Genomic DNA, 26,829 nt, shown 5'->3' with positions numbered 1-26,829 from the left:
TGGCTCTTCTTTGTCTTTTGTCTACAACCATCTCCTCAGGCTTAAACACCCTACAGGCATTCACCCTGCTTGCTCTGTTCATTTATTCTACTGCCTGGTCTTAGAAAGAGAAGCCAGAAAAGATGGAGAAATCGTGCTGCCTTCTGTTAGCTGACAATGTGATGATGTCTGGTTTTTATTAAATATTACACGAAAATTACTATGATAGAAATTAAAGGATAGGGATTTTATAACATAAATATTCTACAAGAAAAGAATACAAGATGAACTGAAAAACTTTAATATTAATAGCTTTAGGACATATGAATGCATTTAACCAAGTGCTTCTGGATACATCAAACAATAATTTAAGATAAACATACTTGAAACATTTGTCTTATAGAAAGAATAATTTAGATTCTTGATAATATTATGGATTCCTTTTTAAAAACGGATAAATTAGGGGCACCTGGGTGGCTCATTCAGTAAGCATCTGACTTTAGCTCAGGTCATGATCTCGCGGGGTCATGAGTTCAAGCCCCGCATCGGGCTCTCTGCTGACAGCTCAGGGCCTGGAGCCTGCTTCAGATTCTGAGTCTCCCTCTCTCTCTGCTCCTCCCTCACTCACACTCTGTCTCTCTCTCAAAAGTAAATAAACATTAAAAAAATTAAAAAAAAACTTGGATAAATTAGAACACTAATTTCAAATGCAATGCCAATAAAGTGTTTCTAAACGTTTAAAATTAGATTAGTGGGGCTTAAAATTAGCAGAAATATCTTTTAGTTTCTCCTCTCTGCTTCTTGGGCAAATCATTATCAGTCATGTTTTTTGTTTTTCATTTTGTAGTCTGGTGACTTCCACTTTTGACTAGCGTCTCTGTCCTTGTGTAATGTCAGATTCACTTTAATTTCCTCTTTATCACTCACAGTTTTATCACTAATGTATAAAGCTTCAAGAATGCACATGTGACTATCAACCTTTTTTCTCTCATAAATGCCTGAAACACTTTCTAAAGCTATAACAAGACTCTAAGTTATTCTTCAGATTAAAGACTGCTTTAAAAGATGTAATTGTTTTCTCTCAAGTCTTTTTTAAAACCACAAAAATATGTAACCCATTTAAATCACAAACATTTCAAGTGACACCTGTTTCTGATTTGTTCCCATTATTTTCCACTCTCTGAAGCACAACTGAAAGTTGAAAAATGTTTTGAACTTAATGAGTGGTGAGGGCATTTAAAGAACAAACTGCCATAATTTAGAAAAAAAGAAAAATTCTCTCATGAGAATATGATACAATATAACACTTAAAAATCTGGCTAACAGGTTTTGTAATTTGGTTGGTTATTCCAAATGCTTTCGTATCTACTCTGCTTCCTTCCTTGGTGCCTGGCACACTCACAGGAAGTGCAGTGTTAATGTTGGGAGGGTTCTTGGGGTGACACTTCTTCAGAGGGTTCTTGGGGTGACAACCTGGGGAGGGTTATAAAACACGGACAGTTGTAAATGCTCTCACCTTACCCTGATGCTACAGTACAATGACCCTGGTATTCAAAGCATCATAGGAGAGACAAAGGCCCATTCTAGACATTATGAGATCTGTGATCAAGTCCTACCCTTGTTCTTGATTATTCTAGGATATTAATGCTCATGTAATCACTCTGAGAATTTATTATCTGTGGAATGGGTACAAATTATTGCCCTTGACATATCTGTACTGTTGGTTAAAATGAGTTAATACTTTGGAAAAACATGGCTATAATGTAATATATTATTCTCGTACTTCAAACCTCAGTAGAAAGTTCTGCATAGGGTTTTAAATAAATGTTTGTGACAGATGGCTGGGAGCGAAGGTTATTACGGTGTTCACTTTCCTTTTCCAGTCTACATGATCCAGTGGGAGATATCAGGGAGGGAATGGGTGAATGGGTGAGGGAGGGGTTAGAGCTCATGGAACTGAGGTGGCCCCATCATACATCCAGCTCTTGTTTCCTGGAACACACTTTCTGTGACTTGAAATCCTAGCAAGTCTTGTGAATCTCACACAGAGGGAAAATGTAATCTAAATTTGACTGGTACTGATAAGCACTCCTTTGGAGATTTTATTTGTTGTACTTTAGCAAAGGATACAGTTTGTATATAACAGAAATTAATATAATTCAGAGGCTTGTTAAGACCGATATACTACTTCTGATTTTGTCCACAAAATTGAGGGGGTTTCTTGACGTAGGTTCTTATTTCTTTCTGATCTAAGTTTGCATTGCAACATAATATATCTCATTAAAGCAAAATGCTTTACATATTTTTGTGTAAAGAGGGTAATATTGAGATTGATAGTTTTTTTTTCCTTTCTACCATCACTACACATTGTCCCAAACTCCGTTACAGTACCTATAACCCTGTATATTATGTTTTTATTAACATGTCTGTTTCCATTGGACTAAGATATTAAAGGGAAGAGATTATTTTATTCATTTGCAGATGCACCTTTTGCATTCTGCACTGCCAATTCATGATTGTGCCACATCATTTGTAGACTCAAAGAATAGATTGCTTAGTTGACCACCCACTGTTTGCCAAGACAAAAAATAAAATAGTGCCTAATACTGGAGTAAAATTTACCAAGGTCTCTTCCTATTTCCTCTTCCATCTTGGCTGAACTTTGAAAAGACATTTGAAGAGGTTTATTTCCACTTATTTTTAAAAATATATAACATGAACTGGTTTAGGCATTCTTGCTCCTTCTATAAGACTGAACCAGTACTGATTCTCAACAATTTTCCTTTGCCTACTTGCTCTCTTACTGGTTCTCCTACTTGCAAAGGCAATGTTTAAAAATAAATATGACCAAGGGGAATGAGAAGGAAGAGGAAGCAACTAGGAGAATATTTAAAAAAAAAAAAGAAAGAAAACATTATTTTCTCACACTCTCCTACACCGGCTCTAAGTCAAGTCGCAGCAATGAACATCCCAACTTTTTCTTACCTTGACAGGTCTTTCCATTGAGCGTAAGCTGATAGCCAGGTGGACAGATACACTGATAGCTTCCAAAGGTATTTTTGCATTCGTGCTGGCAAGTGTCTCGGTTTTCACATTCATCAATATCTACGCAGAAAGAAAGCAGGGTGTACAACCATGCAAAACAAGGGCAGAAACTTGACAGAACCAATTATACACAAGTTGTGGATATACAATAGAAAAACTTCTATTTTTTACAACTCATGGGATTTAACATGCTCAGAGCTGTTTTATATCAGGATCTGTTTTTAATGGAGTCCAATATCAATTGTACTATTTCATAAAATATGAACATCTCTTCTGTGTGTAAGTATATATGAGCCGAAGCCCCAAACTGGCCAATTTCTATATTTCTATATTAGGAATGGCAGATGAAACAGATTTGTACAAGATCCTAAACCACCAAAGTACTAAAGTCTTGACTTTATACTAGGTCTTTATACCCTTCATACTCTTTATAAAGTACATAAAGTATACCCTTTATACCCTTTATACTAGGGTTTACTTAAAAGACAAATTTTCTATTGGTGTTAACTAGAACAAGGAATGTTCGTTTTTATTTAAACTTTAGTCTCCTGTCTCTCCTCACACCTGCCCCCAACATCCATGCGTCACTTTCCCATACAGAGATAGCAAGTGGAAGTGTTTTTAATTTTGTGATAAGCATATTCATCACACTTCATGCAATTATAAAGTACTAATGGCAACTACATATCTATAGTTGCTATGACACCTTGAGCCCACTTTACTCCTCAAAACTTCAGTCAATTCTTTTGTCAAAAGTAATCACTGACGCAGATTTGTTGGAAGGTTCATATACCACAATAAAGGGAAAGCATTTTATAGTAAACAACTATTTATCTGCTATTATTAAACAAAGCCAAGAAAGCAGCAATAAAAAGGAGAGTGAGAATGGGTGATAAAAATTAATTGCTATTTGCTTTCAGGATAGGAGATGTGATTTGGGAGGCCTCAGATTCCTTATCACAACTGTGTTTTGCTTAATGTTAGAATTTGTTCATAGTTGCACCAACCAGTGGAAGAATGAAGAGAGAACATGATGTGAAATGGCAGCAGGAGTGCTGTCGGGTGGAAGTAAAGAGGAGATGAAAACTGGGAGGTGACACAGAGCAAAGGGATGTGTTCATTGTACATGTTTCGCATATGCTTAGAATGTAACCGCAATGATTCAAAATCTGTTAACGATAAACACTCATCAAATAGTTGTTAATGGTTTTGCCCCATTTTAGTTATTAACCAAAGCATTTATTCCACAACTTGTGTGAGTTATTTTTACTTTTTCCCTTTGTAATCTGCTTCAACCTAAAATAATCACAGAAATGTAAACGATGAGGCAATCCAAGAAGTCAATATCGCTCTTGCCAGAGTATGAATTTTAAAGTGGCCCCAAGTGTAATTTCTGCATTCAGAGGCAGCGCAGTGTTCATTTCTCCTGTTAAGCTTTGGAATCATTCCCTCAAAAAGCTAACTTTTAGCCCAAGTCAAACAAGATTGCATAGTGTTAATTTGAATCTTTTGTAAGATAGACATATCCCAGATGGTTAATTAAAGGCATTTGGTGTTAATTGCAACTTGCTCGTAACATAATTCCAAAGCTGTCTGCAATCTTAGTGTAAATTTCTTTATTAGTATGAACACTATAAAATACTCATCCTATTTTAAGAAATAGTTCTAAATGTCTATTAACTGCCCCAAAACAAAACTTAAACATCCAGTAATTGATGAGTTTTGGAAGTTTACTTCAAATTCTCCATGAATGGTTCTCTGAAATAGTAGCTGCCTCAAACAGCCAATGGTTTGGGGAAGATAATTCTTATAAATATAATATTAGTGTAATATAAACACAAAGACACAGAAAACATTTATGAGGGGCGCCTGGGTGGCTCAGTCGGTTAAGCGTCTGACTTCAGCTCAGGTCATGATCTCACAGTCCGTGAGTTGAGCCCCGTGTCGGGCTCTGTGCTGCCAGCTCAGAGCCTGGAGCCTGCTTTGGATTCTGTGTCTCCTTCTCTCTCTGCACCTCCCCTGCTCATGCTCTGTCTCTGTCTCAAAAATAAATAAAAACATTTAAAAAAAGAAAAAAAAAGAAAACATTTATGAGACTCTACTATGAAACTGTAGGGCTTAGATAATGATGAAGAAATGGAGGATGTAATCAGAGATGCTTTCTTAAAATGACTGGGACCTTCAGATGACTTAAAAGAAATCAACTAGATGGAGTATGGTGTGGGGGGTATAGTTTAATTCATGTGGCACACCATAAACAAAGGTGTTGGCCAGGAAGGTAAAGGTAGAAGAGAAGAAGAGCTTCTCTAAGGTGAAGTCAGAGAGTGGGATGACAATTGGAGATGAAACCCTTTAGTGGGAATGACTATTTGGAAGAAACTTTGAAAGACAACATGTCAAATTTTAATTCTGTCAATCAAAAAAAAAATGGTGAAAAGTTCTCACCAACAAAGAGTCAAGTCAAAATTGTGGGCATGAAACACTACCAATACTCAGAATGGTTTGGAGCAAGCTGAGAGTGGTATTTGATATCCTTGCAAGGATTGTGGAGTCCACAGGGTCAGTAATTAAGTAGTGTTTGAGCATATAAACTAAATGTTGAGAACTGGTAATGAATGCATTAATGTTTGAAGTTCAAGGAATAAAAGACACTAGCACTGCCCTTAGTTTTACTTTTTTCTAGGACACTGATCACAGGGAGAAGATTCCATGTGCATCATATTAACTTTCAGATACATCGGGACATCTAGACAAAAGTTCTAGAGAAAACCGGACTTAAAGAGAAAAGTTTAAAGTTTAAGTATCCAAGAGGGTCATAGGGTCCAGGTGGGTCCACAGAAGAGTGACTAAGAAAGCACATCTGAGAAGACAATGATGTAGGAACAGAGCTTGGAGAGTAGAAAAAGAAATGGCAAAAATTGAAGTCAATTTTTTAATGTTTTAAGAAATGTGTAACAGAAGGTATATTTAGGAGAGAATAAGTGAAGTGTAGAATACTTAAGAAAAGTGCAAGAAAATGAAGTTGGCCTGTGGGGTCTTTAAACTGAAACAAAATTTCTTTCTTACTGCCCTCCTCCCTTTCTTCCTAGCTTTCTTTTGTCATCTAACAAATAGTGGGGCTAATTTGTGTTTGCTAATTTCTCTTGGCACATAGTTCAATGGCATGCAAACTGTGGACACTCACAGATAATTGAATTAAATGAATGACAGATGGTAATGTTTGCAAATTAACTGAAAACAAAGTCTCAATTCTTGAGTTGGAAATTACACTTTACTTTTGCAAACAAATTAAACTGTAGACTTGTGAGTTTAGATAAAGATATTTTTTAAAAAAAAAAATTTTTTTTTCAACGTTTATTTTTGGGACAGAGAGAGACAAAGCATGAATGGGGGAGGGGCAGAGAGAGAGGGAGACACAGAATCGGAAACAGGCTCCAGGCTCTGAGCCAACAGCCCAGAGCCTGACGCGGGGCTCGAACTCACGGACCGTGAGATCGTGACCTGGCTGAAGTCGGACGCTTAACCGACTGCGCCACCCAGGTGCCCCTAGATAAAGATATTGAAAGCACATATTTTAGAGCAATGAAAGCAACGTAGTTTTGTCCTGGCTCACATTATCTTTTCAGTGACTTCCATATATACAAAATAATCAAACTGAGAAATTCCACGGGGGTGGATGGGGGTGGGTGTGGGACAACAGTCAACACGGTGTTGGTTGTCACATAGAACGAGCAGTTGACTGAGTAGCTGAAAGTTTCACTTTTAACCCACTGCTTTGGCATCAACCAGATATAGCCATAAACTGATGGTATTATATTATGTGGCAATATGCATATTCTCTTTTAAAAAATATATTCTAGGTGTCACTGAAATTTCTTTCTACACAGCATTAAATTTAGCAACACTTTCAGGAGTTGATCAAAAGAGAGAAACTGCCAATATAAAACAATTATCAGAATGCACACATGTAAATGCATCATTTACTTGAATAAAGTTTGTAATAGTTGTAATAGTTGGAACTTTGAGTCATCCCAGATTTGAGATCAGATGTAGTTCACTGCACCCAAAATACCACAGGTGCTGTGCATATGCTTAGACTCTGGTCCATACGTGAGCCCACAGAAAGGAAATGCAATATGGCTGACATTTACCTACACATGTGTCACGGCTCGCCTCAGAGCCTTCAGGACAAGTTTTCCTAATAGTCCTTCTAGTCCTGGAGAGAGATGTTCTGCTGTTTCTATACTCCGAGTAGGAGCTGTAGAGATGTGAGTACTGTCTGTAATGCTGTTGAGGTTGATAGTTGTTTCTCACAGGGGAGAACCGTGCAAGGTTATAGCTATTGTATTGGGTGCCATAGTTAGGCAGCCTCTCCAATCCGGCGCAAGATTTCCCGTCCCCTAATAAATGTTGACCTGGTGGACAGATACACTTGAAGCTGCCGGGGGTGTTGGAGCACTGATATGCACAAGGCTTAGGCACTTGTTCACATTCATTAATGTCTGCTCGTGTGCCATGATACATAAAAAAGAGAAAAAAAAACACATATACATACACAACACAGGAATAAAGAATCAGTCTCTGAAACAAACTGAAGACATTACGTTACCCTCCAAAGCTACAAATATAGTAATTTCTCAATTGTTGAGAACTTTAGAGAAAGCGTTAATCATTTATTTAGGAATATACAGAAAGGTTCTAAGGCTCTTCCTAAAGATTGCTTCACATATACAGTAGAAACCTAAAGGATCATATGGAAAATGTGGTCTTTCCAGAAAAATGAGTTCAAAGTTAATGCAGACCTTAATTCTGTTGGTGGAGGAAAGGACTCAATCACATTTCTAGTTTGCATTTTGTTGTAACATTCTTTAATCTTTCATACAATTACAAGTTACAGATGTGGTAATATTGATATAACTACTAACATTTTTCTTTTGTTTCTTTTGAATCAATAATTATTATTTAATAATCAGGCCAAGCACATTTTTTTTACAAAAATTTAAAAAGATTAAGACAGAATTATTTCTTAATAAGATATAAATTCACAAAGTCCATAAAAAATTTTTAAAAAGTTATTTTTCTTCCTACTCTTGGGTCAACACATAGTAAACCCTCCCAACTTTTCCTGTAAATTGGAAAAGCAAATGAAAACCAGAGAACAAAACCAACTTCTTTAATTCATTACCACAGTGGCATGAAAGAAAGTAACGAATAAGCAGAATAAAAGTAGTATATTTTACTTAAAAAGTTATTTTAGTAGGCAAAAGTTAAAATTACCATTTTTAAACTCTTTAAGGGAATGGCCCTACCTTCTTCATTGGTTTATTCCCCAGTCCAATGCCTGACATTCAACTTCAGATCAAATTAATGAACAAATAAACATATTTCATTCTGCTAGGTCACTGTTATGACTATCCAAGATGTTAAATTACAATATCTAAACAGAAGACTAAAATGATATTTTATGTACTTCTGCTATTAACAAGCATTTATTTTAAAAACGTTTCTAGTAATTGTATTACTTTCAACATTTGCTCTGTGCAAAGTACTATGCTAGTGACTGCATAAAGACAGGACAAAGTCTTTATGGGAGAATTTGCTATAAAAAATTGTTACGTAGACAACCAAGGCAACCAATTTTAAAAGTGTAGTATGGCACACCGGAAGCCAGTAGTTAAAGCCCACACAATTTTTTGGCACTTAAACATTCCAAGAGGAACATAATTTCATAGGTCAGTTTCTTGATCATAAGTGCATTAATTAAAAAGAATCATATGGTTATCTTCTTACAGATATCTTCTATTGTCTGTTACCTGCCTTATTTATATTCAATCATAACTAAGATGGAAACAAACAGGCCACTGGGAGAACTGAGTGAGATTCTTAGCATAGGGGCACATAGTAGGCGCTAAATATCTGGTAAAGTAATAGTTATCAACTCACTTAAATTGCATATTCACATCTTAATTCCTCATGCCTAAACCTTCATATTGCATTCAAGTACGCTTCATATTCAAATAGAACGTATCTGTGCAAAAAATGTATATAGAGAGATAACCAATGAGACAATCTTCATGGTGAAGTTGCCGCAGTAACTACAAAGGAACCTCACTCTGATACGTGTAGCATATAGTAAGCACTCTGTAAATGGCTATTATTATCACTTTAAATGTCAGTGTAAATTGCATTCAATATGGAATCTTTAAGAAGTAATTAAAAATGTCATTAATTACTTAAACCAACTTACAAATTTTCTAATTGTCCCAAGAAAGCTTTTGAGGGTAGAGAGTGATCCTGATCCAGTTGGTAAGGCTAAGTGATTCTGTTAGTAGCTTTATTACTCAGTAAGATTTCCTGTTAACTTACCCATACAGGGTCTCCCAACTCCTTGAGACCGGAAACCTCTGGGACACACACAGCGATAGCTGCCTCTTGTATTCTCACATATCTGGTTATATCTGCACTGATGGGTCCCATCTTTACATTCATCAATATCTACAGACACAAGACAATAAAAAGTAATAACATATCCTCTTTCAAAACCTAACATCATTATATTTGAAATGAACATTCTTTAGGACTATCAAAGGTTGCATTTCTCACCATGTAGCTGAGACCGGGATTCAAGTTCTACTCTGCCCCTTGTTGTTCCTTTTCCTTCTCTTGCTCCCTACTATGGCAAGAATTTTACTTTCAGCTTTTTATCCCTTTTCTCTCTATGTTCTCCACCTCTGACTGTCTTATTTATACTAGTGACTCTAGTAAGCTCATGGATGTAGACTTACAGCAATAGTACTGTGTTGTTTCTTATCTACAGACCCACGTTTCTAGCTGCTGGCTGGTCCTCTCCATGTCCATCCTTTACCAGTACTTCAAACTCCACACGTCCTCAGTGTCTTATCATTCCTCTCTTCTTTATGATAACAGCATTCTTCTTTCCTCAGTCAACCAGACTAATCTATAACTAACTCCCTCAGTTTCCAAGATTGGGTAATTCTACTTCCTTCAATCAACCCCTTAAATCTCCATTTCCATTTCCACTTAGCTATATTTTTGCTGTAGCTTTTTTTTAAGTTTATTAATTTATTTTGAGAGAGACAGAGACAGTGTGAGTCAGGGAGGGGCAGAGATAGGGGGAGACAGAGAATCCCAAGCAGGCTCCGCACTGCCAGTGCAGAGCCTGACAAGGGGCTCAAACCCACGAAACCATGAGATCATGACCTGAGCTGAAATCAAGAGCCAGATGCTTATTGACCTAGGCACCCCTTTGCTGTAGGTTCTTAAATAATCTTCTGATCTTTTGGCTCAGCTCATCTCCAATTACTCTTATACATAATTAGAGTCAATAGTCTTTTTTTATTAATTTTTTTAATGTTTATTTATTTTTGAGAGAGAGACAGAGTGTGAGTTGGGGAGGGGCAGAGAGAGAGGGAGACACAGAATCCAAAGCAGGCTCCAGGCTCTGAGCTGTCAGCACAGAGCCTGATGCGGGGCTCGAACCCACAAACTGTGAGATCATGACCTGAGCTGAAGTTGGACACATAACCGACTGAGCCACCCAGGAACCCCAAGAGTCAATACTCTTAAAAATACTTATAATCACACATAACTGCACATGATGCTCTGAGTTGGCTACTATTCTTAGGAGTTAAAAAATATTTACCTATATCCATACTGCTGGAAAGTCTTTGAAATCTGATAGCCCAACCCCACCCGCAGTTTTTTTTAAGTATACTAAGCCCCCATGTACCTCAATAAGTAACAAGTGGTCAGTATTCCTTCATTTATATCTATACCCTCCCCTCACTGTTATGTTATTTTGAGAAAAATCAGGATATATTGTAACTTTTTAAATAAATGCCTCAGAGTGAAAACTTTTTTTAACAATTCTTTTTATTTATTTTATTTTTAAATGTTTATTTATTTTTGAGAGAGAGAGAGAGATCAAGTGCGAGCGGGTGAGGGGCAGAGAGAGAGAGAGAGGGACAGGGTATCTGAAGAGGGTTCTGCACTGACAGTAGAGAACCAGATGTGGGGCTTGACCTCACAAACCATGAGATAATGACCTGGAGCCAAAGTCAGCTGCTTAACTGACTGAGATATCTGGGTGCCCCTTAACAATTCTTTTGAAGTCTTTTTTTTTTTTTTTTTTTTTTTTTTTTGCGAGAGAGAGAGAGCGCGAGTGAGCGTGTGGGGGAGGGGAAGAAGGCAAGGGAGAGAGAATCTTAAGCAGGCTCCATGCCCAGTGTGGAGCCCCACATGGGGGCTCCACCTCAGGACTATTAGATCATGACCTGAGTTGAAATCAAGAGTTGGACGCTTAATCGACTAAGCTGACCAGGTGCCCCTGAACTTTTATTTTATTTTTTTAAAGTTTTATTTATTTATTTTGAGAGAGAGAGAGGGGGAGAGAGAGAATCCCAGGCAGGCTCTGCACTGTCAGCGCAGAGCCTGACATGGGGCCCAAACCCATGAAACTGTGAGATCATGACCTGAGCTGAAACCAAGAGTCAGATGCTTAACTGACTGAGCCATGAACATTTTTTTAAAGTCTCACTTTTAAAATGAGAAACTTACACTCAAATTTCTTTGCAATCTGAAGATTTGTGCAAAGTCAGATAGGAAGGAAGGATGATTTTTATTTTTTTTATTTTTTTTTTTTTTAATTTTTTTTTTTTTCAACGTTTATTTATTTTTGGGACAGAGAGAGACAGAGCATGAATGGGGGAGGGGCAGAGAGAGAGGGAGACACAGAATCGGAAACGGGCTCCAGGCTCTGAGCCATCAGCCCAGAGCCCGACGCGGGGCTCGAACTCCCGGACCGCGAGATCGTGACCTGGCTGAAGTCGGACGCTTAACCGACTGCGCCACCCAGGCGCCCCAGAAGGATGATTTTTAAACTGTTTACTTTAAGTCCAGCTCTCTCTCCCTCATAAGGGACTGTCTTTCCTTTTTGCACAACCTCCACCTATTACCATTCCATTCAAGGCTCTCTTTAAATGTGATCATTTCCATGACATCTCATATCAGATATGATCACTCTTCCAACTATTCTTCTACAATTTTATTTGTACCTCTTTTATGGCATTTCATTGTCTCTTGTAGTATTTTTTTTTTCTTTTGGTGAGGAAAGTGGAATTGGTCACTCTATTTAAGTAGATTGTAAGGACATGAGAGCAGGAACGCAATGTTTCATTTTGTAAATGATGCCGCTTATAGTTCTACAAATTAAGGCAGAAAGAATAGACAACATAATTTATTTTATTGTCTAGTCATTGACTTGACACTGAAGAATATTCAGTCCTAAGATAAAACGTTTTGAACTTTTTTTTTTTTTAATTTTTTTTTTTTTCAACGTTTATTTATTTTTGGGACAGAGAGAGACAGAGCATGAACGGGGGAGGGGCAGAGAGAGAGGGAGACACAGAATGGGAAACAGGCTCCAGGCTCTGAGCCATCAGCCCAGAGCCTGACGCGGGGCTCGAACTCACGGACCGCGAGATCGTGACCTGACTGAAGTCGGACGCTTAACCGACTGTGCCACCCAGGCGCCCCTAAAACGTTTTGAACTTTTAACAAATCTGTATAAGCTTTTCTTAACCACCTGTGAAATTCTAAACATATATACTAAATTTCATAGTAGACATGTGAGATAATATGAATTTATGTGGCTATTAAACTGTGTAAGCCAAATGTGTAATTGATGGGAGCTCAAAATGTTAATGAGTCTCCATGGGGAGCTTCCGTTTCTTGGTATAGTTATGAGCCTGGGACCCCAGAGCTCAACCATACTAGAAGTTGAGAGTAAAAAATCTGTGAGAAAAAGTGAGCATGAGCAAGGGAGGGGCAGAAAGAGAGGGACAGAGAGGATCCCAAGCAGGCTCCACACTGTCAGCAAAGAACCTGAAGCGGGGCTTGAACTCACGAATCGTGAGATCATGACATATCATGGCCTGAGCCTAAACCAAGAGTCAGACGCTTAACCAGCTGAGCCACCGAGGCACCCCTACTTAAGCATTAGTTAAAAAATGGATGCCTTATTTGGCTGGTCAGTGGCAAACATATCTCAGTCATCGAAACAGCCATGCACTCACCAATGCAGGTTCCATTTTCTGCCTTGGTCATTCCGTTTGGACAAAGATCAATGCACTTATAGCCCCCACGGGTGTTCTTGCAGTGTTGATCTGGTCTGCATACATTTTGTCTGCATTCATTCACATCTTGATAAAAGAACAAAGGTAATGAAGATTGAGAAATTTATTTTCCACAGAAATCATACCTTTGGATTTTAAGGCGAAAGATGTTGATTACATAATCACTGTGTAAGATTAAAGTGTTTAAATCCATGAAGGTAAATCACACTATTTTAAAACAGAATGATTAAAAAAAATTAATTCACATAGCTAGTAGCCATACCAACGAGTTCCTCCTTTCAGAAAAACAAACAAATAAATATCTTTATGTATGTAACCATAAATATTATGCTTCTGTGAAAAAAATTAGTAAACACAATAGGGAACTGTTAAAAAATGGTTATGTAGCTAGAAAATGAAACCTGTAAAAAATAGCATTTGCTTTCATTTTGTTTATGCATGCGTTGCATACCTGATGGATGGAGGTATCTTACGTATGAATTCAGCCCAGGACACAGCAAAGGGATTAGATCAAATATCTTTAGAAATTACAAAGATGTCATTGCTTTGAATTTAAAGCCGTTTTCTTACCTATACATTTTCTGCCTTTGAGCTGATACCCAGGTTCACATCCACAGTGAAAACTTCCAATGGCATTGAAACAGCGGTGGTGACAGGGGCTGGATTCTTGACACTCATTAATATCTGTTAAATAAAACAAAACTTTCATTATATGCTATTAGGAAACTTGGGTTAATTTATTTCAAATGTTAAACATTTTAATGATATCATTATCATGTTTAAGATCTTCCCTGAAATGAATCCAATACAATTGCTCTCAAATCTAATACAATTGCTCTCCTATGATCTGCTAGATAATTGACGAGATTAACTGCTGGAGAACATATCTCTCAATACTCCTCAAAGGTAGACATTTGCTAGTGACTCCAAACTATGTGGATGCAACACTTCCTTACTTTATTTTACCAGATGGCTCCCATTTCTGTTTCTAGGAATGTTGCTGACAGACTAGAACACTGAAGATGGGGGGGGGGGGAGTCAAAGTCTTCTGCAGTATCTTTTGCAATTCAGTTTCCTTCCTCAGTTTTGCTGCTGTCAGCCCAATGCAGGTCTTTACCACTAAAAGCAGCAACTTTGGCATTTGTCAGTGTCCACAGTCATCACCAAATTAATCTTCCCAAATGCCATCTGGGGAATGGTAGAATAAAAAAAAAAAAATGTGCAGGCACAAATCCCCCAAATTTGTGTGCATTTGCCTGTTTTATGCACCTTCTCCCCTCTCCTTCCTTCTAGTCCCAGAGGAAAAGAGACCTCTTCTCCCATGTAAGAAAAGTTTCTCTGCTTGAGTGTTTAAGCTCTGAGGCCATCTCCTCCGTCCTCACCAAGATGAGGATTGTGGTCCATCCATCATTCCCTCCTTGTGTGCATTTTTAAAGTTCTTCCTCCTTACTGTCATCTTTCCCATACCCCTATGGACATAACCCAGTCTCTCCTACCATAATCCCTCTCTCAGGTCTGTCCGCATCTCAATTTCTTTCTACTTCTCTGTTGTTCTATCCCAAACCCTTCAAAGGAACAATCACCATACTTAGGCTTTTCATATCCCCACCTTACATTCCCAAACTCAAGATTGCCTATGTTTTATTTTGTACTTGTCTTCCATTTGAACTCTTTTATTTATATTTTTTATTTTGAAATTTCTTTTCTTCTTAAAGTTTTGAAGTTTTAGTTACTTAACATATTGTGTAATATTAGTTTCAGGTGTATGAGCTCTTTTAATCTTTCAAAATCTGCATGTTACTATAAACACACAAAGTGATCATATACTTTAAAAATGCTTTCTTAGTGTAGTTTTTTTCTTCTTTTTTCTGCTTGGCTTCCTTTATCCTTTTTTACCTTCCTTGCCTACCAAAGTCAACCTGCATTAACAATCTAGTATAAATAATAACATGTCTCTTGTACGTACAAATGCATATCTCTATCTAAAAATATAAATCCATTTCCTTTATCTTTGGTTATTGCTTCGTTTCTACACAAGTTATGTGTAGTTTTCTACATCTTGGTGTTTTCACTCGACAATACCTCATGAAAATTTCTCTAAGCCTAATAGTTGAACTGCATTCCACTCTATAATGGCCGTACAATGGTTCCTGGTATGGACATACCATAATTCAATCACTTTTGTAGTATTGTTAGGCATTCAGTTTTGTATCCGCTATTTCTGTCTCTATGAAAAGACCCTGACAGCAGCTTTATTCATAATTGTTAAACCTTGGAAGCACCAGGATGTCCTTCAGTAGCTGAATAGATAAATAAACTATAGTACATTAATAAAATGGAATATTATTCAACACTAAAAAGAAAAGAACTATCAACTCATGAAAAGACATAAAGAAAACTAAAATGCATATTATTAAGTGAAAAAGGTTAATTTGGAAAGGCTATATGCTATGTGATTCCAACCATATGATATTCTGGAAAACATAATACTGTGGAGATAATAAAAAGATCAGTGGCTTGCCAGAGGCTTGGGGGGAAGTGAGGGATGAATAGGCAAAGCATTGAGGATTTTTAGGCCAGACAAACTATTCCTTATGATATTATGATACAGGATACATGTTATTATTTGTCAAAATCCATAGAGTATACAACACCAAGAGTGAATCCTAATGTAAATAAAGAACTTTGGGTCATAATGATGTGTTGATATGGGTTCATCCTTGGTAAAAATTTTGCTACTCTAGGGCAGGATGTTGATAGTGGGGGGTGCTATGCATGAGTTGCGGTGGGGAGTATATGCGAAATCTACCTTCCACTCCATTTTTCTGTAAATCTAAAACTTCTCTAAAAAATAAAGTCTATTAAAAACATCCTGCAATAAATATCTGATAGTCTTATGTGGTGGGGTCTTATGAAATAGAGCCTCTTAGATCATGCTATATAATCTCTTCTCTCAAATATAATAGGCAAATGTTATTATTTAAAACTATTGTGCTACAAATATTTAAAATAGCCATGGAATATTACATCTAAAATCTTATCAAGAAGCACAATCTATAAAGCAGAGTATCCTTTAAATGATTCAAAAGGCAGAGAGTCTTAATTCTTAGTATAATGAAGATAAAGCAAGGGATTCCATTTTTATACCTTGGCAACTCAGCCCATCAGAAGTTCTTCGAAAGCCAATTCCACAACGGACCACACAGCGATAGGATCCAATGGTATTGTCACAGTCCTGACCAGCATGGCAGGCATGTCCACCTAAAGCACACTCATCGATATCTGCAATGAAGTGAGTCATTCAACTAAGATGAGTTGAAGAAAACCAACCCAAAAACCTATATAAAATGGGGTTAAGAAAAGCCATAAATGATACTTGAAAATGTACCAGAGCAAGAATGCTGAATAATTTGGTTGAGTCCTTTCAGGTGGATTAAATTGATGATGAGTTCATAGGAGTTTAGTGTGATATCTTTGCAGACTAACTCATCCATTAGACCACTGACAAATTAGGTGGCTTTAAAAACATTACTTCTCCTTTCTGATATTTCAGTTTTCTCATTTATAAAATGAGGATAATATCTGTCTCTCAGTGTTGCTTTGAAAATTAAAGGAAATAATGTATATAGGTGCTCAATCCACAGTGGACATTTCCATAAAAGTTATTTTTATCCCATCCTACACCCTTTCTCTCTGTCTCTTTGGCATTTAGAAGGGCGTCTCCTTGGACATAAAGGGAGTAATCCTTTTCTCTCTTCATCATTTAAAATTTTATTTATAAATAAGCTTCTTATACAATTCTAACTTTGACGTATATTTAGAGTCTGATAGAAAAGTATTTTCTGGGGTGAGGGGATGGGCAAAATGGGTGAAGGGGAGTGGGAGATACAGGCTTTCAGTTACAGGATAAGTCATGGGACTAAAAGGCACAGCATGAGAAACACAATCGATGATATTGTAGTAGTGATGCACTGGGACAGATGCTAGCTATACTTGTGGTGAACATAGCACAGTGTATAAATTTGTCAAATCGCTAAGTAATCGCCTGTAGATAATGTAACACTGTGTGTCAACAATACTGAAAAACAAAGTTTTTTTTTCCAATGTTCTTAACGTGCTACTAGGATTGTGCAATTTACTTAAATTCCTTATGTAACTTCTTTATTTCTTAGTTTCGTCATTGTAAAATGAGTATCTCCACAAAGTGTTGTGGGGATTAAGTGAGTCACTACCGGCTTCCCTGCTTGTACAGTGCCCCACATGAAGGCAGTGTGTGAGCAGTATTCTGTCTGTTCCTCTCTCAACCTGAGAGAAGATCTTCCGTGTTTATTGCCAACATGGAGGAGGAAAGAGTAGGAAAGAACACTGGCCTACCACACTTTTCCTAAGTCAGAGGTCTCTGTGACCATTGCTTGGCTGTATCTATTAGACTTAGCTTTGTGAATACCTTGACAAGTCCTTCCGTCGGCAGCTATGGTGAGGCCTTTTGAGCAGGAGCAATGATAGGTTCCCACGGTGTTGTGGCAGATATGGGAGCAGGGATTCCCGGCTGCACATTCATCTTCATCTGAAACAAGGAACAAAAAGGCCCGATTGGTCTGTAAACCCCCTACTTACTAGAAGTTAATAAAGTCCATGAAGGTAGTTTGTAAAATAGTTGCTTACAGAGCACAGTGAGTTGAATCAAACCTAACAGAAAATGCTCTAGGTGCCGCAGAATAGAAGCACGAAATAAATTAATTTTGGGTCCCCAAATAATCTTTGATAGTGAAGATGTTTAGATTAATTCTAAAACAACAGGGATGATAGCTAAGATAAAATGACCATATCCTGGGATCTAAATGCTTTTTTACCTACCTGAACGCATTCCTCACAACATGCCTAGGAGACAGATGCTTTTATTACTATCCTCATTTCGCAGGATAAAATTGAGGAACAAAGAGGTTAAATAAATTGCCCAAGGTCACACAGGTCATTACTGGCAGGGCTGAAATTTGAACCTGGACAGTACAGTTTCTAAAGACCACTTATCTACCACTATACTATATGAAATTGCCTACGAGTGAAAGAAAGGCACTGTGTATGCAAACTTGAGCTCCTCCAGCTGTTTACTTAGCTATTTAGTTATCTGTGGCTCTCTTGTACTGGCACTTGATGGGGCTGGCTTAGTCATTAGTCCTTGGCCCACAGTCCTGCCCTTATCCTCTGAGCAATTCTAGGGTTAGGTGGCTTAGAGTTGGATTATTATTATGTTTCACATCCATGGCCATCAAATGACAAGAGTCCAGTGTTTTGTTCCCGTGCTCACTTCATCTCTGTACTTGATCACGATCCCTAACACACTTGATTGTGGTCAGATTCAAAGAGTACGGGCTTTGCAGCTGCCTTAAATTCCAATCTAGCTCTGACACTTGATAGCTGAGTGGTCTTAGGCACCCCCACTTAACTTCTTTCCATCTCGATTTCCTCACTCATAAAATGGAACACTTGTAAGACTGTTGTGAAAATTACATATCTAGCAAAATGGCAATAAATGTCCATTAAACAGATTCCATTACTAATATTTTTTATAAAAACAAAAATTCATTATTCCTGTTCTTACCAGCACAAAAGGGTCCAACTGAGTCTAAGGCAAACCCAGATGGGCACTGATTACTGCGATCTCCTACCACAGAGAGAAAAGGAAAATTAATTGGCATGTTAGAATGTCAGTACCTTGTTTCTTTCCAGTACAATCTTCCCTGGGAAGATATGCCAAAGATGGAACACATTGTGCAACAAATGCAATAGGTGAAAACAAGCAGGAATGGAAGACTTTTCCTGTTCCCAACTGAGAACTAAATGAATCACAGTCCAGAGATGATTGGCAAGCAGCCATTGGAAATAGATTTTCTGTTTAAATTTATTTACATTAATCAAAAGAAAATGAAGCCAAACCATTCTGTGATCATGCAGAAGGATCCAGAATCAATGTGTACATAAGGTATAACCATAGACAAAGTCCTATTTATTCTTCTAGCCTTTACTTATTCTGCCTGTTCTAGAAGCAGGAACACTATTTTCAAGCCACTTAAAAATAACTTATGCCAGTGACAACCAGAAACTCGAATGAAGAACTCCTCTCCTTTTGTAGATCTCTTTCATTTGCAGTGTAAAGCATCTGGGTCAGAGTCCCCTATGTGTGACCAATTGTTTCCCATGCAGTCAAAGCAAGGGGAGACAGGCATATTATGATAAAAACAAACATAGTAACAAGAACAAATAAGCTAGTTAGGGAATCTTTCCTTAGAAAGTAACTCTGCCTTCACTGGTTTAAGCAATTTAGCAGATATTTTTCAAACGTTATTGACATAAAGAAACTTAAACAAAACACCTTTCGAGTTACCAAAGTATTCCTTTTTTTTATTCTTTATGTTATAGTTAAAGTATGCTGTTTTGAATTATATTAGTTATGATTTCCTTTAGACAGAGTGGGGGGCAATACAAAATATTTGTGTTATTGCAATGTATAATAATTACAGAAACTTTGAAAAGTATAGATTTCCCTGTAAATTTGTCACTTGAAACAAACTACTGCCAACATTTTGATGTTTTTTCTTCTATAAGTATACACTTCAAAAAGTCAGGATCTTGCACTCTAGAGATTAATAATTGTCAAAGTTTATTGATCATAAAATAGAGGTTATTAAAAATATAGATCCTTGGTCCTATCCCAGTCAGCCTAGGAATCTCTGTTTTCAATCAGTATAAAAGTTTCCTTATAATCACTGTGGTGTGGGCAACCCAGGTTTAGATCATATTGTATGCTGCTTTTCAATTATTATTAGGCCATGCATACTCTTCTTTGTTTTATTGTCAATCCCCAAAACAGTAGGTGGTACACAGAAAGCACTGAACAAGTATTTTGAATAAATGAGCTAAAGATTCCTTTAAAATTATTTTAATGACTGTTTAAGAGTTTATCATATAGCTGTGCCATCATTTACATATTTACCTCTTGCTTCCAGGATATTTATTATTGGCCATTTCTGTGATTTTCTTAGGGCAGACCCCCAGAATGAGATAACTACCAAGATCTGAATGTTTGAAAGGTTACTGATACATACTGCTTTCCAGAAACATCACATGAATTAACCACTGATTGCAGTATGTACCTATCTGATACTGAGTGGTTATCATATTTTTAAATCTCTGACAATGATAATTGGAAAATGGTACCTCATTGTTTTAGGTTATATTTCTTTGCTTATTAGTGAGGTTAGACAGTTTTTCACATTCATTTTGTCATTATTATTTCTTCCTTTGTGAATTTGCTGTTCATAGCTTTTATGTATTTTTTGTTGGGGTGTTGCTTTCTTTTAATTGATTTTTTAACAATGCTTTTAATTTTTTTTAATTTAAAAAAATTTTTTAAAGGTTTATCATTTTTTTTGAGAGAGACAGAGACAGCACAAGTAGGGAAGGGGCAGAGAGAGAGGAAGAGAGAATCCCAAGCAGGCTCCATGCTGACAGTGTAGAACCTGGCGTGGGGCTCGAACTCACGAAACTGTGAGATCACGACCTGAGCCAAAACCAAGAGTTGGACACTTAACTGACTGAGCCACCCAGGCACTGCTATTTTTATTTATTTTTTTAAGCCAACTCTATGCCCACATGGGGCTTGAACTCACGACCCTGAGATCAAGAGTCGCATGCTCTACCCATTGAGTTAGCCAGGCACCCCTTCTTACTGACTTTTAAGAGACTTGTATAAGATTAATCATAGTTATCTATAATACACAATGCAAATATTCTTTCTTGATATATATTTCACCTTCTCAATTTTGTTTTTTTCTCCCATGAAGAAGTGTTTAAAAATTTACTTGTAGTTAAACTGATCTTTCCTTTATTTTTTCTGATGCCTTTTTGCTAATGAATTTGTAAAATATAAATATATTTTATAATTATATTTTAAAAACAAATTTTTTATTTTAAAGATATAACAATTTTTTAAAATGTATTGATTTATATTTGTGAGTTGACTTGACCAGCAGTTTCCAAATGCTGATGTGCAGACCAGATACATTAGAATCATTTAATGCTGCGTTAAAAATACAGACTTCCAGGCCTTACCTTAGACTAGCTAAGCCAAAGTCTCTGTGCCTTGAGATCTGAACTTTCATGAAGCTCTCTAGGTAATTCTAACTGCATTGTAGCCAGAGCTCTTGTCTAGACCCAATACAGAAGAGAAAGAACTTGGTGGTTAAGCAACCAAGAATGCAAGCTTGCCCCCTGGTGGTCACTTATAAAGAAACTGCAAGCACATAATTCTTGTATTTCACAGGAACCTCAACAAATGTGCACAGATACCAGATGTAATTCATAGACTCATAGTAGCTAAAATAGTAAGGGGTTATAAATGTCCTATAGTGTGTCTTCTCCAATTGTGGAATCCAGATCCCCCAACTACAATGTTACAGATACCACAAAGACCTTCAAGCAGTTCAGGCTTAGAGAATTTACATGATTGGGCAACAAATGTACACGACTTTAAAAAATCATTTTAATTCCCTTTGTCCTGGATGGTGTAAGTTCATTTTTAACGAAAGTCTTACATCAAGTTGTCTTCTTTTAATTATACTAAGTACTGGAAAAAGTAAAAACACAGATTAGACTTGAAAAGTGGGCATTGAGGAAAAGAAACAGAAATCTGCATTCCAATGGCTCTTTTCTTTTGTCTCTGTGACCTGAACATGCACAACCATAGTAAAATGAGGTGGTGATGGCGACATGTGGGTGGTGTGGAGCTCTACTTGCTATAAGGCTTATGAATCTATGATTATCTCAAAAAATGTGAACATGTTCTCCTAGATTACTATGACCTCAAATTCAATGACAGTTATGAAGAAAATAGTCATATACACAAGTGGTGAAAGCAAGAGTAAATTGCAAAAATGAATTTTTAGTGTATGGAGCATGATAAGACAAAATGATGCTACTTAAAATCTAATTGGATCTACTTAAGAAAGCCAGTACATAGCGAAGGCCAATATGAATTATATTAAGTGTACTCATAGGAGCCTAAAGTTCAAAGTTAAAGCCATTCAAACACTTAGTGTCCATAATAAAACCACATGCAAGTATCTCTTAGCATCAAAGCTTCATGGAACACAGAATGCTGATTGTTTGGATGTCTCTTACAACTAAACAGGGATCTCAGGGTAAAGACACATCAAAGAACTACACAGCATAGAGAGACCACTGAGATCAAGGGTTGTAGAATTATGCTTAGAAAATGAAAAGCAGTTGAAACATTATAATGTCCAGGAATAAGAAATGACAGTTGGAATCCTGATTATTTCTGCACAATTTTTAAAAACTGCTTTTAAAATATGGAAACTTTTTTTATTAGTTTAGGTTGACATATACTTTTTAAAAAAATTTAAATCCAAGTTAGTTAACATATAGTGTAATAATGATTTCAGGAATAGAATTTACTGATTCATCACTTACACACAACACCCAGTGCTCATCCCAACAAGTGTCCTCCTTAATGACCATCACCCATTTAGCACATCCCCTCACCCAACACCCCACCAGCAACCCTCAGTTTGTTCTCTGTATTTAAGATTCTCTTATGGTTTGTCTCCCTCTCTGTTTTTATCTTATTTTTGCTTCCCTTCTCCTGTGTTCATCTGTTTTGTTTCTTAAATTCCACATCTAAGATCATATGATATTTGTCTTTTTCTGTGTATTTTGCTTAGCATAATACACTCTAGTTCTATCCACATTGTTGCAAATGGCAAGATTTCATTCTTTTTAATCCCCAAGTAATATTCCATTGTGTGTGTGTATGTATGTATCTGTGTGTGTGTGTGTGTGTGTGTGTGTGTATGTATATCATACCACATCTTCTTTATCCATTCATCAGTTTATGGACATTTGGGCTCATTCCACTTTGGCTATGGTAGGTCAACATACACTTTTACATTGTTTCAGCAATTAAAAAAATTCCTTGACAAATACAAGAGTCAGAATAAGAACAATGGCCTGGTGCACCCAAAGAAAACCTCATTCTGCCAGAGGATATATTTTTAAACCTTTCTGCAGATTAGTAATCCAAATTAGAACTCCAGTGGGATTGGCTTTAAAATGGCTTTACCTACCACAAAACATAGACAACATACATGAAAATCTTATATCACTAGGTTTGGTCTGTGCCCTAATATCTTTATTGTGAATGGAATCGATGCAATTCTTTTACCCTTAAGTTATTAAATACATTTTTTTCCTAAGATTTTTAAAAAGTAATCTCTACACCCAACGTGGGGCTCAAACTAACAACCCCAAGATCAAGAGCTGCAGGCTGCACCTACTGAGCCAGCCAGTTGCCCCCATTTTATTCTTTTAGAAAGGACTGGATGGAAAAATGATCCTTGACCAAGGTACCTTTGGAAATTGAAGCATGGATTTTAAAACCCAGTGTCTCTTCTAATTGGTTGTAGTCAGATTCTACAGAGGAAGCATGAAGTGTTTCTACCAAGAAAGGCATTCTTCCCTGTGCCTCATCATAGAAAACAGTGTGGTTCCATGTGTATGGGACGCTGATGCCATCAATGGTGAACAGCCGGGTTGAGTAGGCATACAGCTGCCCAGGACCTGTCTGAATGTAGTCCTCTGTGTAATCCTAAGGAAGACAGTATAGATTTGATGATCAGATTTTTTTTTCTTGAGGGTATTACGAGATGCACAATTAGAAAAATAAAGGCTAAGAGGCTAAAAATATAGCTTGAACAGCATGATTTGAGCTGCATGGGTCAATTTATATGATCTTTTAAAAATAAATACAGTACGGTACTATAAGTGTATTTTCTCTTCCTTGCAATTTAATAACATTTTCTGTTCTCTGGCTTACTTTATTGTAAGAATACAGTATATAATACATATAACACAAAAAATATGTGTAATTGACTGGTTATGATATGGGTGAGGCTTCTAGTCAACAGTAGGCTATTAGTAGTTAAGTTTTTAGAGTCAAAAGTCATACGTGATTTTTGACTGTCCAGGGAGTTGGCACCCTATATACCCCCATGTTGTTCAAGGGTCAACTGTAGCTCTAAATAAAATACTACTTGTACAGTCATGTTCAGGAAACCAGTAAGACTGTGTAAAGACTTATTCCTAAAGATTTTTATACGAAGACAAACTAGCCATTTCTAACCTTAGTGGTTTAGATATTTATTCCCTATAGCAAACAAGGGAAACTACACATGGTATCCATGTTTTTTTTTTTCTATAGATCTTTGATTCCTAATCTTACCATTACTCCAATAAACAGTGAAGAGAGGTTATCCTGACATTTTTACCTTTACAGTGACTTCAGCAGATGACTGAAGCTGCAGGACATAACCGCTCACAAAAATATCTAGGAGCAAAGCACCATCAGAATCCAAACCCCGGGCAATATGAGTCATCCGCAAGATTTCTCCTGGGAATTACAATTCATTCATTTTAACAGCAAAAAATATATGGTTTGTGTAAGCACACAGCAGACTTACCTTAAGTGTCAGTTCAGCTATGTTATTTTAGTTCAAACTTCATAAACAAAGGCAATAAAAGTTTAAATTAGCACTCAGTCCCCGAATTAAAGTGTTAGGGTAATTGAATGGTATGTTCTAGAATTTCTTTTTCTGTGGCAAAAACGTAGTATATGATTATGCAAAGGATTCCATGTTTTAAACTCACAAGCAATAGCAAGGCAATTCTACAAAAATGGATGGTCTAAGAGAAGGGACAGACAGCTTCACCAGGTAGATTGGCAATAACCACATAGGGCTTTGTTTTTTACGATGCTTCAAGAAACAGCAGAGGGGCATCTTAGTAAGTGGATGGCTATGAAAAACCCTCATGGGCCTCTGGGCTCCATAAAGCCCCTTCCTCAGTCTTTCTTCCTTAAAGAGCACTGCCACTGCGGCTGTTCACCTTTGAAAAGATTTGTAATGGAGGTCTATAAAAATCTGTATGCACTTGGAAAGGACCATGAATAGCTAATGCATATTCATTAAGACTAAGGGTAAAGAGAAAAACCCTTAGCTTTGCTTATTTTTACTTCCATCTTTTTGATAAAAAGATCTCTGTAAGGTGTCCTGATTGAATCTCAGGTTCATAGACAAAAGTCTTTATTTAACAGCAAGGACTCATTTTCCTGCTCTGGTTTGGCCTTTAAAACCCTCTCTGAGGATTTAAAGAGAAAAAATAGAGAAACGATGAGAAAACACTTTTGGGGTATAAAAAATCACGATATTGTCTGAAAACATATGGCCTCTTATAGAGCCATGTCAGTAAAAGTTTACAGGGAAATATGAAATTGCTTTTATATCATTTATGATAAGACTGCATCAAAAACTTTAAGATTATTCTCTGGGGGAATATATAAGTGTATTTTTCTTAACCAGCAACTTTTAGGCAATCCTGTTTTTTATAGTTAAATATTAGACTTAAATATTAAGTTTAGTTGGCACTAACCAGTTGCAAATTCCACCTGGGTTTCTCTCTTGAAGACTGCATTGGTGAGGGTGAAGCCATTGACTGCTTCTCCTATCTCCTTGGCTGTTGTCCAATAAATAGGATTTAGAATAGAAACTATTTTTCTCATTGCTGGACCTAAAGAAAAAAGGATAAATAAGGTAACAGAGAAAAATATTTACAGAGCCGGTTATTCATAAGGATGAATCCTAAATAATCTCAAATAACAACAAAATAAGTATCAGTATCTCACATGTCTTTAAGAGTTTACCATCGAGCTAAGCGCTATCATTTAGTAGTAGCATCCTCTAGAAATTTCAAGCAGAAATCAGAAGATGAAGAATAATATATGAATTTTAAAGAAAGAGGCTATTGGCAACTTTTATTAGCAAAGAGACTTACCAAGACTGCGAGGTACATTGGTAATTTTGGCATGTATTACTCTAGTATCAGAGGTAGGATTATCTGTTACTGTGGCGTTAAGGAAAGCAATTCCAAATTCAACATCATTAATATTTCCAATAACACTTCCTCTGGCTCGCTGGGGCCCACCTATTGGGGAAAGAAAAAACATTCTTGGAGAAGGAAACAATTTCATCAACGTTACATGGGAGAAAAGAAGGCCAGTATTCAAAGATGCTACAAATCTTCTCACAAACATTTAAAATATCATATGACATCTGAATTTAAGAGTGAAATAAATAAGCTTTCAGAACATTCTACTTTCATGTAATACTCATCATCCCACATAAATCTAGGGTGCTTCCAATCTGTGTATATCATGGCACTATTTCACAATCCAAAGAATACAATCAGCACCCAGTCCCAAAGCCAAAATAAAGAACGTGTCTGTTGATCGTAATAAAATGATGATAATAAGGAGAGTTTATCGAGCCTGTCATGCACTATACTAAGCACTTCATAAGTGTTAACTCTTTTAATCCTGTCAGAAATCCTATAAAGTCATTTTGAATGGTCATAGTTGGCAGACTAGAAAATAAAGGTCAGAGACATAAGTAGTAGAATGAAGATCTGAACACAGATGTGCTTGGCATCAAAACTCATGTTCTTGTATCTACTGCCTCCTTTGTGAGAACACAGAAGGAAAGAAAGGATCACCTCAAAACAGCTCCTGAGCTTGTTACAG

The 26,829-nt window shown here is 36.9% G+C and overlaps 1 protein-coding gene across 1 annotated transcript in view; it reads right to left on the bottom strand.

The window, feature by feature from the left end:
• The window catches only part of HMCN1 (hemicentin 1), a 465,916-nt gene that overhangs the window by 5,704 nt on the left and 433,383 nt on the right, over positions 1 to 26,829 (bottom strand). The window contains exons 94-105 of the mRNA XM_047077306.1: positions 26,085 to 26,234; positions 25,683 to 25,820; positions 24,524 to 24,645; positions 23,607 to 23,844; positions 18,781 to 18,843; positions 17,626 to 17,745; positions 16,326 to 16,460; positions 13,749 to 13,862; positions 13,119 to 13,244; positions 9,391 to 9,519; positions 7,176 to 7,526; positions 2,965 to 3,084 (exon numbers count right to left, since the gene is read on the bottom strand). Coding sequence (XP_046933262.1) covers positions 2,965 to 3,084; positions 7,176 to 7,526; positions 9,391 to 9,519; positions 13,119 to 13,244; positions 13,749 to 13,862; positions 16,326 to 16,460; positions 17,626 to 17,745; positions 18,781 to 18,843; positions 23,607 to 23,844; positions 24,524 to 24,645; positions 25,683 to 25,820; positions 26,085 to 26,234 — 1,806 coding nt within the window. The remainder of the gene's footprint in view (positions 1 to 2,964; positions 3,085 to 7,175; positions 7,527 to 9,390; positions 9,520 to 13,118; positions 13,245 to 13,748; positions 13,863 to 16,325; positions 16,461 to 17,625; positions 17,746 to 18,780; positions 18,844 to 23,606; positions 23,845 to 24,523; positions 24,646 to 25,682; positions 25,821 to 26,084; positions 26,235 to 26,829) is intronic.

Source organism: Lynx rufus, unplaced genomic scaffold, assembly GCF_022079265.1.
Source record: "Lynx rufus isolate CCGP_SWC_20201006 ecotype Redwood Valley unplaced genomic scaffold, mLynRuf1.p SCAF_15, whole genome shotgun sequence".
In the NCBI taxonomy this organism is placed as follows: Eukaryota; Metazoa; Chordata; class Mammalia; order Carnivora; family Felidae; genus Lynx; species Lynx rufus.
This window is presented reverse-complemented; position numbering and strand designations above follow the sequence as displayed.